At 35.5% G+C, this 15,241-nt stretch overlaps 1 protein-coding gene across 15 annotated transcripts in view; it reads left to right on the top strand.

The window, feature by feature from the left end:
• The window catches only part of MECOM (MDS1 and EVI1 complex locus), a 608,842-nt gene that overhangs the window by 549,631 nt on the left and 43,970 nt on the right, over positions 1–15,241 (top strand). For all 15 annotated transcript variants that reach the window (XM_007972155.3, XM_007972157.3, XM_007972156.3 and 12 more), the window contains 2 exons: positions 10,959–11,061; positions 14,853–15,069. In XM_007972155.3, the coding sequence (XP_007970346.2) occupies positions 10,959–11,061; positions 14,853–15,069 (320 nt within the window). The remainder of the gene's footprint in view (positions 1–10,958; positions 11,062–14,852; positions 15,070–15,241) is intronic.

Raw genomic sequence — 15,241 nt, forward strand, 5'->3', positions numbered from 1 at the left:
CTGTCTATCATATGAGTTACTGTCGCCATCAACAACAAATATTTTTTGAGCACCTACTATTTGTAGATGTGGGAAATACGTAGGTATTGTGAGTGAATTAATGTTATACTCCTTACAAAAGGAACTGGAGGACCTCAAATAATAGCTTTAAGATGAAATAATATAATTATATCATAATAATTGTTTGCTATTCATATTTATTGACAATGGAAGCTATTTCCTTAGATAAAACTGTTGTAGAATCAGTGAAAAGATGATTTAAGAATGGGACATGTAGGCAATCTAAGTCTACTTGCAGCCATTTTTTCATTTAATATTTATGTGTGTAGTGTTTTATAATAAATGTACTCTTATTGGGAATCTTGATTGCATTAAAAAAGGGAAACCGTTTTCCTGTTTCTCACTATGAATTAGGCTACTCATTAAAGTAGGCATTTATAATTTTACCACAGTTATTTTTGAAATATACATTGTAAAATCCCATTGTTTTTTTAAAAAAATGCCAGTTTTATGCCTTAATGAATAGCATGTTTACTTATTTTGACTAGAGAATCAGAGAAAATACTTAATTTGGGAAAACAGATAAGGACAATATTAGACACATATTTTTCCTAAGTGGTAATTTTTAACTTCTATATTATGCTGACAGAAATCTAAGATGCTAACAGAAATGCATATCAAATAATATAATTGTGAAATTCAAGGAAATTCATCCATAAACAACAAGGGAGGAAAGTCAGAAGTAAAAGTCAGATTTGTATGATACGTGAAGATGTTTACAATCACTCTTAGCCCAATTGACAAGACAAAAGGGAACAGACACCCAAATAGTGTATGCATATATTATAAGCATATTCACCTATAAGCACATATGAATATTCTAAAATCCAATTAAAACTAGCAGTTCTAGACAACTTTGAAATGTGAATGTTGGACTAGGTACATGATAAAAGAGCTGACTAAAGAGATTCCCTAGGTCTGTTTTTTTGCTCTCTTTTCCATGAGGAATAGGAGCTGCCAAATGGTGAATAAGCACAACTCATCACATAATGAACACTCCCATTGTGGGAGGTATTATTTAATATTTAGCTATAGAGAGAGACCCTGGTATAGGAGTAATTATTAAGCATTAATGGCATCAACTCACCTGTATAACACAAAAGTAAATGGAATGCTCTACAAGAAATTACAAAAAGTGTTTCTCTTTGCTCTGATTTTTAGATACAGATAAAGTTTATCAAATGAATTTTAGAACAAGACAGGTATAAATCCTGGACTCTTAAAAAAAAAAGGAATTTGAGATGAAGCTTTCAATTGCAAGTTAGTCATGGTAATAATTAGGTCATCTAACAAAGAAAGAAAAAGATTACCCAGGACAAAACAAGAGTGTATAAATTGTACTTTACTTTTTCAAAGATACATATTTTAAAAAATTCTAATGTTAAAAGATCAAGTTTAATCAATTAGGATCAGTTTTTAATGATGTAGAGGAGCCATATTAAATAAAATAAATGTGTTGCTAAGATTATAATACAGTTTGATAGTAGTAGGACAAACAAAATGTTGTATGCTGGATAACCTGTATTTGATTTCTTTGTGGGTGAAGAAGTTCTAGAAACAGCATGGGTTTTGGTTTTTAAGTAAAGCTGATAAAAGATGTAATCTATTTTGTATCAGAAAAAAATATAAATGAAAGCCACCCAATTACCACTTCCCCATATCTTTCTACCAGCATTTTACTTAAGGAAATTTTCCTGAGTTTAAATTTTCCAGCAGATTTATGTGAGTTATTTCATTTCAGATTTTTTTTTTTCCAGACAGAATGAGCTTTGTGGCAGCTTTCTTTCTTGTCAGTGTTGCCTAGAAAGATTCAAGTTTTGTGATTTTAGACGTCTCTTTCATTTCATGCTTCCAAAATTATTGCAGTGATGTTTTTGGAGATACCCATTCTGAAAACATTGACATCACTGCTGAACCATAATTTCTAAGTAGCTGTGGCTTCTGACTGATATCTTTATTCACCCCTGAAAAAATGTATTAACTACAGGAATTTATCTCTATGAAAGACGCTACACCAAAGACATTAGTAAATTAAGTCACAGTCACACTCAAGTCATAAAATAGTAGATCCATTAAATATACCCAAGTCTCTTTATCCTTGACATTCTAATTATTTTCCCTTAAAATTTCTCTACAGTGCTACATAGTTCTAAGACTGTGGCACAGTGTTTAGCTGGAAATTTTTACTGAGACAGACAATGCTTAAATATTTACATTCTAACAACCTGAAATTATCCTTGGTTGCTTTCAGGAGCAAGAACTGGCCCTGAAAGGCAGAGCAGGGTAGGAGCAAAAGCAGAGAGTTGGTTGAGGAAATCTCTTTCCAGACTAGGTCCTCAACAGGACCAATATACAGAGGAAGCATAAAAATTTCTTTTTTTATTATTCAGAGTTTTCATTTACTACAGAAGCACCCATGTGTTTAATGTGAAGTAGACCAAACATCTACATGATTTACTGTTTTGTTTTTGTTTTTGTTTTTTTTAAAGAAGAAAACTGGTTATTTAGATATTCTTTCCTTTAAAGTCTTGTAGCTATCTTACTTTTACAAACTATTTTGATTGGTGGATGTAACTTATTGCTTTAGATTTGGTCGGTCTCACCCTGCTCTCACCTCTCTCTCCATCCTTTGATAAGTCTCCTTTGGACCCCATATATACCCTTCACCTGGATCAGAACCAGGGCTACCTACCCATAGACCCCCATCCACCTCAAACAAGGCCAGTTCTCATGCTTGAATAGATTCACAAAGTTTGGGTACTTATGGAGTAGTTCTCTGGACACAACAGCTTTACTCTAATACTTCTTCATAGTGAAAACATATTGGTAATGATCACAGAGTCACTAAGACACAATTTACCTAAGTTGGCTTTTTAGACTTAAATGAGACCTGCCTTTCCACTTATAATTAATGCAATTTATGTAAGTTGACTTTTTAGACTTAAATGAAACCTGCCTTTTCACTGATAGTTAGACTGATCTGGGCGAGTACTTTGGGATAATGTTTTGTACATGTAAGTGTGTGTGTATTCTGTATCATAAGAAGGAACACAATTTTATTCAAACTCCTGGCCTGCCCTGACATGGTCTACGAGTAGAATAAAGTTCTCAGAAACCCAAGACATTATTAATCTTGTCATTTACACAAGGTGATAAGTCCTTTCATTTTTAAGTAGGCCCTTGACAGCTGGCATTTAGTAAGCAGAATAAGAGAAGTCTGCTGTTCACTCTGAATAAAAAGAAATGTGTCGATAAGAGATTATCTAATGCCTGATGTATATTTTGAAGAAATGAGATACAGAAGAATGAGTGCCCCTCAGAGAATACAAAGTCAGAATTCACTTAAGGATTCTGCCAGCTCCCTTGTGGTTAATGAACGGCAACAAGACTCTGCAGTGTTTTCAGTTGGAACAGGCATTGTTCTCGTTTGTGCTTTACCTTATAAAGTTTTAACTGCTTCCAGGACGATCATAGCTGATGTGGTACCCCGCATTCGCTCTCCTTAGGTCCACGTGAATGATTATATCAGACTGCTGTGACACTAGAGCAGCATTTTATTGTGAGCTTATTATGGGCTCAATTGTTATTTTGTTTGGATTTTACTATGAAAAAAATCCCCTTTCCTGCATCATTCAATTAGTACAATTTGTGAAAACAGCAAGGTAGATTAGCTATGTATACTGCAAAAATGTAATTTGTTAGCCTCTTTACACTTTTTAAAAATGTTTGTGTCTACTGTCAGGTAATTTGTTAATTTGCTCTTCCTTTACAAGGATATTTGTCCACATTTTGTACGACTTCTTTTGATGTTAAAGTTATTATTGGCTTTGGGCATTTTCTTTTCTTTGCTTTTAAGTCAAGTTCCACTTTTATACCAAAGTTATGCTCTGCTGTTTTAAGATGAATGCCAGCTGGCAATACCCAGAGACTGGCTTTGTGAACGGTGCCTAAGCTGACTTTGGGGGGATGTTGTCTGGCTGACAAGTTACTTCCTTCACCTGAAGATGAAACTCTTTCAAACATAGTTTGCCATTTGATTTTTACATCATAAAACAAACATCACCTCATCCCCTGCCCCTAATGAAGTTTCCTTCATGTAACAATGCCTAGGACACAGCACTGACATAACACTAGGATTTTTGTTAAGATTCACAAACTGCATAAGTTGAAAGAGAGGGTGACCTGCAGTATTAAGTGCACATTTTAAGTAATTAGTGTTTGCATGTATGTATCACCTTTCATTCAGGAAGATCGCAAAGCATCACACCCACAATAGACTGTAGCTATTTCTGGAATGGCATAAAAAAGTCATAAGAATGCTTTACAAGCCATGAAGGAGGAGAATGTTTTGGTCAAGGACACAAGAGAAGCCTCCAGCCAAGTAAAACACCAAAGATGATCTTTTTAGCTTCTTTATAATGTAATGATGGAACTCTTCCCAAAGGTTTGGTAATCATTCAAAATGATCATCAGTTTTTATTCAGTCAGATGAAATGACCACATTAAAGACAGGTGGCTAATGGATATTTTTGGGGGGTCTGTAGAGAGACCCTCAGAGGTTATTTAAGGACACATCTTGCAAAGCTTTCAGGCTGGGTACACTGTAAGCTTCGTGTATAATAATGTGTATCTTTATCAATTGCCCTACTTATGCAAACTAGAACTAACAATTCTCTCTCTATTTTGTTTCATTCAATAAGTTATACTTGGTTTTCTCTTCATGTTACTGACAAAGAGATAAAGATGTGGAGAAGAAAAAATTCCCCCACCAAAGGTGTCTTGGTCTCGTGGAGTCATATTTTTCATTTAGGAAGGGATATAGCAAGGTAGTACTTGATCTTTCTCAATTAATATTTTCTTGTCTTTAGACTGTGACCCTGAAGACAAATATGAGATATTTTTTCTTTGGAGAAACTAAGCATGATTTGCTTTGGCAATGCTTAGCCATGAGAAAGCTTCCATAGTGTTGGACAAATTTATGTTCGGTCATCAATCTCTGCTGAAGACACTTCTCTTTACTTCTTATTAATTAGGCTCAGAATGTATAATAGGATCCTTCCTCCAGAGACTCCTATTAAATTTTACATCACTCCTGAATTGGAGTTTCCCACATGACTATGGATAGATCAGGAGTCCAGACTATGTTTCCTATTGCATATATTGTGTCTGTAGACTTGATGCCACCTCTCTGCAGTGCCAAGACTGACAGATATGTCCATATGAAATGTTGACTTTGTTCAAACATGCAAACTGCTGCTACCTACCTCCTCTGCTACCAACCCTCCAATTGCTGAACTTCCATTCAGCTTTTCCTAGTCTTCAGACTAGTAAATTGAATGAAGATATAGAAGATAAAGCATTTAGGCCAAATGTTGGGAGCTGGAAGAGGAAGAAATCAACTGTTAACTTCAAAGTGAAAAGACACCAATAGCCAGAAAAGGGTTTCTCTCAGTACAGATTTTGCTGGGAGTCCATTTCTCTATTATTTCAATTATTACAACTTCCTGCATAGGTTGAAGGTCATTCATAATTCACACTTCTGTCATTTTTAGACATGCCAAATGCAGTCTATTAAGCATAAATAAAACTTCCAGTGTTTGATCAGGAAAAATAAATGGAGATTCATAACAATAAAGCCTTGTTCATCTTTTTAAAAGTAAATGTGTTTTCCTTCTTTCTTATTTTTCCCCTTGTGTGCAGAATTTTTCTGTCTCAACAATATAAACATAATACTTTAAATCAATCCACAGATAAAGAATCTGACAGATTCTAGATTTTTGTTCTCTGGTATAATAAACAAGACCCACCTGATTACCATTTGTAAGTCCTAATGATAGAGGATTTGGTTGAACGCAGTCCTTCAAAGTATAAAACAGAGTTAGACTGAAAGTCTTTTATGGCATATTAACTTTCCTAGCAAAGTGCTTATGAGTGTCTATACTTGCTTTACTGCTGTCCTCTTGGACTTAACCAAATAAAATGAATAATGATATATGATTAATCCTAATTCCAAGTATATATAATATAAATTTTATAAAACATAATATATAATTACATATAACTTGTATGATATATACTAATAATCATGTGCCATGAAGCATTCGTTCTTATTATATATAATTATATATATAATATGAGATTGCTATTATGCAAATTAAAAAATTTCTCCAAAACATATACTTTGCCATATTTATGTCAAATTATAAGATATGTATTTATAAGTAACACCACATGAAAATGTATAATTTGGAAGTCTAACTTTGCTAAATCAATTTCATATCACCACTGTCTTTTATACTTAACTTAGCCTTGTGAGTATTAACTGAATGGATACTCTCTTTGCATTTGGAAATACTTTCAGGGTTTGATTAAAATAAATTAATTGTAATAATTCTGTTTAGGGTATTTAATTTCTATATGCATGTATAACATTATAATTATGCCTTCAACTGTGGGTTTTATCAGTGGTAAAACTGAACAATTTTGGATTTCTAGTTTTACCTTTCAACTTCTTGAATAATTTATAATTTTAAATAAACATTTAGAAATTTCACTAGTGTGCTATTTGCACAAATTTTAAAAATAAAAGAACATGAAATCTGTTACTAAAACATTTACTGTAAAAACTTATCCTTATAAACTGAGGTACCCAGAGATCCAAATACAATATTCGTACTTACAAAGGTATAAATATTGCTTCATAGAAAAATAGAAAGAGCCTAGCAAGATACTGGGAAAATTTAATTTTTCATGTGATAAAATGAAAAAACCATCTCAACTGGCAAAAGTTTCAGGTGTATGGGAGTTAGGTTATGTTCATAACATGTCATGCTTCTGGGTTTTGGTATTAGCTACCAAATAGAAAGTTTTGGAGGAGTTAACACAGTTTTAAAATATTTATTATGACTTTTAAAAAAATGGAATTTCCGTATAATTTATTTTCTTAAACTATAAGGCCCCATTCTTCTTATCTTTCACCTTACATTGGGAAGAATTGAGTTTTTCCTTTTCATAGAACATTCTGAGAGAGAGAGAGCAAAAATAATACATGAACAACCTTTTTGTATTAATTCAAAATTTTCTAAGTGTTGAAGATTTTTGAGCCTCTCTTTATTTATTGGGGGTATATTCATTCCAAAATTTCAGATCCAGGATATTTTTATTTTGAATTCAGAGAACTTTTTACATAAAACCCCGATAGGAGAGGAGACCCATTATTAACTCTTTTATGGAACTTAACAGACTAATTGACTCCCTTCCATTTTTCTCCAACACAAAAATGAGAGTCATATTAGTAGTGTCTCTGCTTCTGGCACATAACACAGATGGCATGTAATTCACTGGACTACAATATAGTCGAGATTTTTCAGAATACACTGACTTTAAAGATATTATAACTGTATTTTTATAAGCATGGTCATACTATATACAAATATATGAGAAAATCTATATAAATCACTTCTATGTTGCATTTTTATTTGCTGAAAGATCTATTTTATAACATAAAAGTATATTTTCTGAAAGGCCTGATTCCTCTAAGATGATATCCCGTCATTTCCCCATTATATTGTTTCAGGGCTACAAATTGTCATTTTGTTTTGGTTTAAATTACTCCTGTCGCTTCTCAAATGCCTGCTGGCATACCATTAATATTATCAGAAAGTAAATTAAATTTATATGTAGACATCCCTAGATTCAAGGATTCAAATTATACTTTTGGGCCATTGTAATTAGAAGAGGAAAACAATGTGGCTTAAGTGTCTCTAAAACCCTAAAGGATGAGAGGTAATGAAGATCAAGTGGTAGAAACACCTTGAAAAAAGGACTAGATTTGTAAGGGTGTGGCAAATGGAACTTCGAGGGACATTCTTATTGCTATATGGGGAAGCATGCCCAGAATCTGCCCTCATTATGTCTGGCGCTTGCCAGTTCTTTTCAAACCTCAGTTTCATGAGCACCATAAAAACTCACTTAAAATTGAAAAGAACACCCTGAAGTTAAAATCCACTCTGCTTTTCTTTGCCTTTCATGGCTTGGAATGTCACCTTTTACCTCCAGTAAATAAAGCCAACATCAACACTCTTCCGTGTCTTTTATTTTTTATTCACTCAATATTCTTCACATGACAATCTGGACACTTAAAGGGAAATTACAGTGGTGATCTATGTCTTGGCAAAGAGAATTGTCTTTATAATATGTAGTTACAGTGTATCCATCAATTTCTTTTGTTTCTTAGACTGTTCACATTGGATTGAGTAAATCTAAAATAGAATTAAAAGAGACATGATTAATAGTGGACTACAAAGAAATAACGATATCGTAATACTCTCTTAAAATGACCTGACATGCATATCTAAGTAGTATTCCCCAATAGAGACAATTGCACTGTTTTACTGTCTTGCAGGTTATTGTCTCTTTAACCTCACTATTTCCGAGAAGCCACCGAAAAGTTCTAATATGTCACAATTCAAATGTCAACATGTTGTTGGAAAGGAAGCTAATAAGTTAAACCTTTGAGAGATGCCAAAAAAAGAGGTGATTCAAACTGTTGAGAGAAGTCCATTGTTTTCTAAGGGGAAATAGAACTCCAGAATGAAACAGGGTACTTATAAGTATTTAACTGGAAGATTTAGGGGAAAAAAACAAAGTCACACATTATTTTATTATTATTTTAAATCTGGTAATCTTTAAAAAGAACTGTTCTCAGTGTACTTCCAAGGAAAAGAAAATGTGAACGACTAGGGTTAATAGGATACAAACTGCAAATAAACTATTTTTTATAGAAACAGCCCATAACAAGGAATAATTTTCCCAAGATAGTCTGGATTCTATCTGTGGACAAATACGAAGATTCTTAGGTTATATTATAACATATTATAGCAACATTTTATGTTAGCATTGTTTTCTATAAACCAGCTTCAGGCTTATAGTAGTTCAACTACTATTGAATGAAAAAAAATATTCTATTTTGACAGGAAAGAAGCTAAGCAGAAAATACTCATTAAGTTATTTTTCAAATTTAGCACAATTTTGTGCTCTGGTCTTGTTATAGAAAAATAAACAATTGTACTTTAGAGCCACCTACTGGAATAAAGAGGCACGTACAAAGTCTTCTTCTTTCCAAAAGATAAACAGATAAATAAAATTAAAGTATGAGCATTTCTGCTGATCTTATAAGACATCAACTTATGCAGCTCTTCTTAGTTTGAAAAATCAAGTGATGTTGCAAAAAACCATAGTTAACAGTACTATCTCCTAAGAATATATTATTAGAATATGATGATGGTTGTTGTGATGTTGTTTTGTTTTTTTGTGTGTGTGTGTGTATGTGTGTTGCTCAGATATTTAGAATCTGGACTTTTTTGGCTTAATAAGATTGATTCTGGGCTGGGCGCAGTGGCTCACTTGTAATCCTAGGACTTTGGGAGGCCTAGATGGGCAGATTGCTTGAGCCCAGGAGTTCAAGACCAGCCAGAGTAACATGGTGAAATCGCATCTCTACCAAAAAATACAAAAATTAGCTGGGCGTGGTGGTGCACACTGTAGTCCTAGCTACTCAGGCGGCTGAGGTAGTAGGATCACCAGAGCCCAGGGAGGTTGAGGCTGCCATGAGCTGTGATCGTGCCACTGTACCCCAGCCTGGGCGACAGAATGAGACCCTGTCTCAAAAAAAAAAAAAAAAAAAAAAAGATTGATTGTGTTTGTGGACATTCTCAGTAGGAAGATTGGAGAAAAGACTCATTGGCAATGTTAAAGAGAGAGAAGAATATATGAGGCAAAGGAATAATTTCCTTCTCAGAGTACTGTAGGGTTTTGCAAAGATACTCTGGTATGATATAATTGGTCTCATTTTCAACAGTTAATCGTAGAACTTCATTCTTTCTTCTAAAACCTCTATCTGATTATGGGATTGTTTAATAACCTTAGAATGAAATGAAAAACTAACGACATTTTTTGGTAGAATGAATAAACATCTAAAAGATTTTCATGCTTAAAAGCCTTTTTAAATGGAAAAAAAAAAAAAAAAAACCTGGTGCCTGGACAGGTAAATTGGACAATGACTTGCCTAAGTCACCAAGCTGCCCAGGGGAAAAGCAGGTGGCTCTTGGAAATTTCAGGTCAGGGTTCTTTCCATACTTGCTCCATTGCTTTTCAGTCAGTCATTAACAGATTTATTAAATGCTTCCTCCCCTCAGCACTTTGCTAGAAAGCAAGGGAAATAAGCACCACCTCCACCACCCCGATAAATGCATCAATAAAACACGTAATGCCTACTTTCAAAGAGAGAGAATCAGGAGGTGAGCCTGAGGGCAGGACCTGGGTATGGGAGCACCCTTCTGATTGGTGAGAGAGGGGATTAAGTTTTGAGAAAACAAAATACTCTCCTTTGTTGTCATGATCCTTTATGTCATGTCCTTTCAAACGATTACCTTCCAAACACACTGTTGAGAAGGTGCTACTTTTGCAAACTTGCTTAAGTGGGGAAGGGGCAAGGTAAGCTAGGCTACTGCTGGAGAATTCCAGGCAGAATTAAACTCTGTGAGTATGTGTGGTTTGCTAGGGTGTTTTGAGGATTCAGAGAAGGGAAAGTTCTTCGTTAAATATTACACAGGATATATGTGACGCAGCTAGCCTTGCATTAAGAAAATTTTATTTGTGAAGTAGGATTTGGAAAAGATTTGTGAACTGGCTTGAGAGTCACAGCTTTCCATTTGTCACCAGAGGGCTCGTTTTCAGTATATAAAACAGGAAATCACACTTCTTTTGATAAAAAAGAAAAAGATGTTCGTTAAGCTGATGCAAAATGTACAGGTATCTTAGTGTATATCTTGCCCTTTGTTAATATAGATACATCTCTCTCTTTCCTGATTCCATCCCCCTTTATTTTCTCTTTAAAGATATTCTACAGAGTAGTTGCAGACATTGCGCCGGGAGAGGAGCTTCTGCTGTTCATGAAGAGTGAAGACTATCCCCATGAAACTATGGCGCCGGATATCCACGGTTGGTACCACTCACGCCACTCTCCTTATCACCTGATCATTGCAACTATAAAGTAGCATCGAAAGCGTCCATTGTTCTTGGTGTTTGTTAGTTTCCCTGGCTTTTCAATGTCAGTTTTAACAAGTTCCTTCTCTTGAAGCAGCTATTTTCTTGGTTTGACATCTGGCCACTATTACAGTGAAGCTGAAGTAAGCAGAGGTCTTCCTTAAAGTGGAGGTCAAAGGAATTTTGAGTATTTGCGCAGAACCTCACCTAGCTATGCCTTTTGTCAATGCATTAGTCTATGGTGAGGATCCTTTCACTGTGTAGGGGCCTTTCAGAGGCTTGATTTTGAGCTTTCCTAAATCAAGGGAATGTTTCTGTCATCTAATGTTCTATTACTGGGAAAAGTTTCTACTGCAGGAAAATCTTAGCCAATATGACTATATGGGAGGGGTGTCAGGGAAGGGGCCTTGGGAAAAATGTACAGATGAAGAAATTTTAGAGGCAGAGGATTTTTTTTTTTTTTTTTTTTTTTTTTTTTTTTTTTTTTTGAGATGGAGTCTCGCTGTGTCGCCCAGGCTGGAGTGCAGTGGCCGGATCTCAGCTCGCTGCAAGCTCCGCCTCCCGGGTTTACGCCATTCTCCTGCATCAGCATCCCGAGTAGCTGGGACTACAGGCGCCCGCCACCGAGGCAGAGGAATTTTTATTTGCCAGTGGCCTATTCTAAATCAAAAGATAATAAAAAATAATGATCATCAGTAGTGATGCATGTTTAGGTCAGATAAAGAGAAAATTTTGCTTATATTGATTTGTATCATTGAGATGGAAATTTAATATATATTTTTCTTCTTCCTCTTTCTGTCTCCTAGTATAATGTGATTCGGTTCAGCATAATCTAGTGGCATCTTTAGAATATTTTGTAGTTGGAAGTTCCATTGGGAAGGATTACCCATCCCAACCTACCATAGAATCAGGGATCACCACCCTCCATCCCTTTAGCATCCCAGATGGGAAAATCTCAGCTTTTGCTTTTATATCTCCAGGAAGCTGCCACTCTTGGCGGGTTCTCTTTACTTGAACATTTTTTTCCTTTGGACTGCATTCTGCCTCTTTGTAGGTTATACAAGAGTAGTGGTATTTGCAGGGTGGCGGGGAGGGCTGGCGGGGGTGGTGGGGCGGGGCGGGGGGCACGCTTTTGGTGCTCATTTTCCTCTTAGCAACTCTGACATGCAAATAGCTTTAGAAACATAGAGTTCCCAATTAGCCTGGTAGAGTTTGAGCCTGAAGGGGGTGACTGGCCCAATGGGAAAGGGCTTTGTGGCAGCAAGGAGTTCTTAGATGATAAAAAACTGCAATCTGGGCTTTCTCTGGTGCAATGAATATTTCATCTGTAAATGTTAGACCTAAAAAGATTTTCAAACAATTGTTTTTTTTAATATTAATGATTAGGTTAATACTCCAAAAGTTCTAAATAGAAACGACTATTCTTTTAGGGCTGCCATTCATAAATTACTTTCCTTTACAACACTCTTGAACCCATCAGTTGCTTCTTGTTTTCAATGTATCATGTTTATATCCATACATACACTACATATGTTACATATATTTCTTATAATATTTAAATGATGATTTGTATTTTATACTTCTAGGATTCAACTCTTCCTAGGAAAGAAAATAAAACACATGCATTGCACACCTACTATATGATAGATATTATATAGTCTCTCTATATTGTCTCATTTACTCTTTTATGCATAGAACCTGTGGGAAAGATATTATATCCATTTTACATATAGGGAAACTGAGCTAATTAGGCTAAGTGAATTGTCCAAGAATGCATGGCTAGTAAGTGGTGGAGTCAGCATTCAACCCAAGATCGTTGCTGTCTCTGATACCTAGGCTTTTTCCATGCATTATGTAGCCTGGAGATTCTGTTTGTGTTCAGACTCTTGGCTGAGGTCCTAAATATAGATCTTAAACATATGAATAGTATTACAAACTATAGGAAATGTTTCTATTAACTAGCTAATGTCATTGAGAATCCTGTCTTTAGAGCCAAGTTGAGTTTTTTTAGAACACCTCCCTCTCTGGACCCTCTAAATCCAAAGACAAACTGTTGAATCTTAAAACACCTCTCTCTCTCGACCCTCTAAATCCAAAGAGAAACTGTTGAATCCACATGGTAATTTCTTTACTTCTCTGTTACCACTGTTACTGGTTTAGTTTAAACTAAACCAGCATCTTATGTGGATTTCTGCAGCAGTGTCTCAATTGGTCTCTCTGCTTGACTTCTCTTGCTGCAACTGGGGAAAATTCTTCTAAAAACCAAGTCTGAATATATCCCTGCTTTCAGACTTTCAGTGGCTGTTTTCCTTCTTAGCATAGATTTACAAAGCCCTTGGTGAGCTGCACCCCCTCCAACTTCGTTTTGCAGTCCTCCCTTACGTGTGCTCTGTGAACCTACCATACCTCACTACAGCCCTACCTTTCTGTGGATGTGCCATCTTTTTTGCCTCCATCACTGGTCTGTTCATGCTGTTCCCATTACCTGAAATGTGCCCCCTCCTTCCACTTCACCTGGCTGATTCTTACTCATTACAGAGCCTTTTCTGAACCTCCTTTCCCCAGATTTGATGGATTAGTCCTATTTCTCTAGGCTCCTTTAAGCCCTATGCTTTCATCTGCCATAAAATATATCACAGTCTCTTTGTTCATATGTATATCCCCTTAAATTTCTTATATATTCATTCCCTAGAAAAATGCCTAACATTTGGTAGGTGACTAAAGTATTCCCCCAAAAACATTCAGTCAATGAACAATTGAAGAGTAACGTCTTCCTTGGCCATAGGTCTATAAAAGAGGGATTATGTGTCATATTGTTTGTCGTGGGTATTTTTTTATCAGTGTGAGCTCTTTTCAAGACTTCTGTGATTGTACCTGTGTGATCTGTGCAGAGTGTGGCTTTATGAGTGGGCTGAAAGCTATTCAAAAGACAAAAATGGAAACAATACCATCACTACCTGACATCTTATAACCTTGTTGTCGCTACACCCCACTACTACCATTTATTTATCTTATTAATTTAAAGTGCAAATTAATGATATGTTTGCTATTTAACAAAGCTATGCCAATTAGCACTGACCCTGGGGTAACATAAATTAGCCTAGAAGGGTACTAAAAACATCCTGTGTCCCATTTTTAGTGATGATGAATGTTAAACCATTTCCAAGTTTGCTGACATTAACCAGGCTTAAGCATGGGTCAGATACAGACTCTGTGCCCCATGTTCTTTCCAGATAACCTGGCACTGGCATAATAAGAAGTGTATGAAATAGAAATGGTTTCAAAACCTTACACAACCACATAGCTCTATACTCCCTGACTGTTTACATTTAACTTCTATGAACCTGAAATCCTCATCTGAAAATTAGGATAAAAATCTGCCCTATAATTCCTCATAATCAGGTTTTAAGGAATGCCAGTAATCCACATACAGTGTTGAGAAAATATATGACGCTCAGTAAGTCGTATTTATTATTTTTAGTATTCTCCGAACCTGAGAAGGTTTAGTCATAAAGTTTTACTGATCAGGAGGATATACTCTAGTCACAGCCATTGCTTATGTTATTGTTCCAGTCTCTCTTCTGGGCTCTTTACATATGATATTTATAATCCACATTAAAATTGACATGATAGAAATGACAATCAAATAATACCTCTTACATCTCATAAAATTCGGTAAGATTGGCTTTTTTGTGATGGCAACTCCTGACCACCCAATCCTAGTAACACCTGAATTGTTTTCACAGAAGAACGGCAATATCGCTGTGAAGACTGTGACCAGCTCTTTGAATCTAAGGCTGAACTAGCAGATCACCAAAAGTTTCCGTGCAGTACTCCTCACTCAGCATTTTCAATGGTTGAAGAGGACTTTCAGCAAAAACTCGAAAGTGAGAATGATCTCCAAGAGATACACACGATCCAGGAGTGTAAGGAATGTGACCAAGTTTTTCCTGATTTGCAAAGGTTAGAAATGGCATGTTGTACCACAAAACTTGTGTATTTATTCTGCAATGTTATGCTGAATTTTGAGGCTTTGTGCAGATGGAAAATTTGGAACTCTAAAAAGCTGGACAAATGCACTCGTGACATGTTCAGAAATCATATTTGCCTGGATATTCTCATCTGTCAAATATTT

The sequence above is a fragment of the Chlorocebus sabaeus genome, chromosome 15 (assembly GCF_047675955.1).
Source record: "Chlorocebus sabaeus isolate Y175 chromosome 15, mChlSab1.0.hap1, whole genome shotgun sequence".
Lineage (NCBI taxonomy): Eukaryota > Metazoa > Chordata > Mammalia > Primates > Cercopithecidae > Chlorocebus > Chlorocebus sabaeus.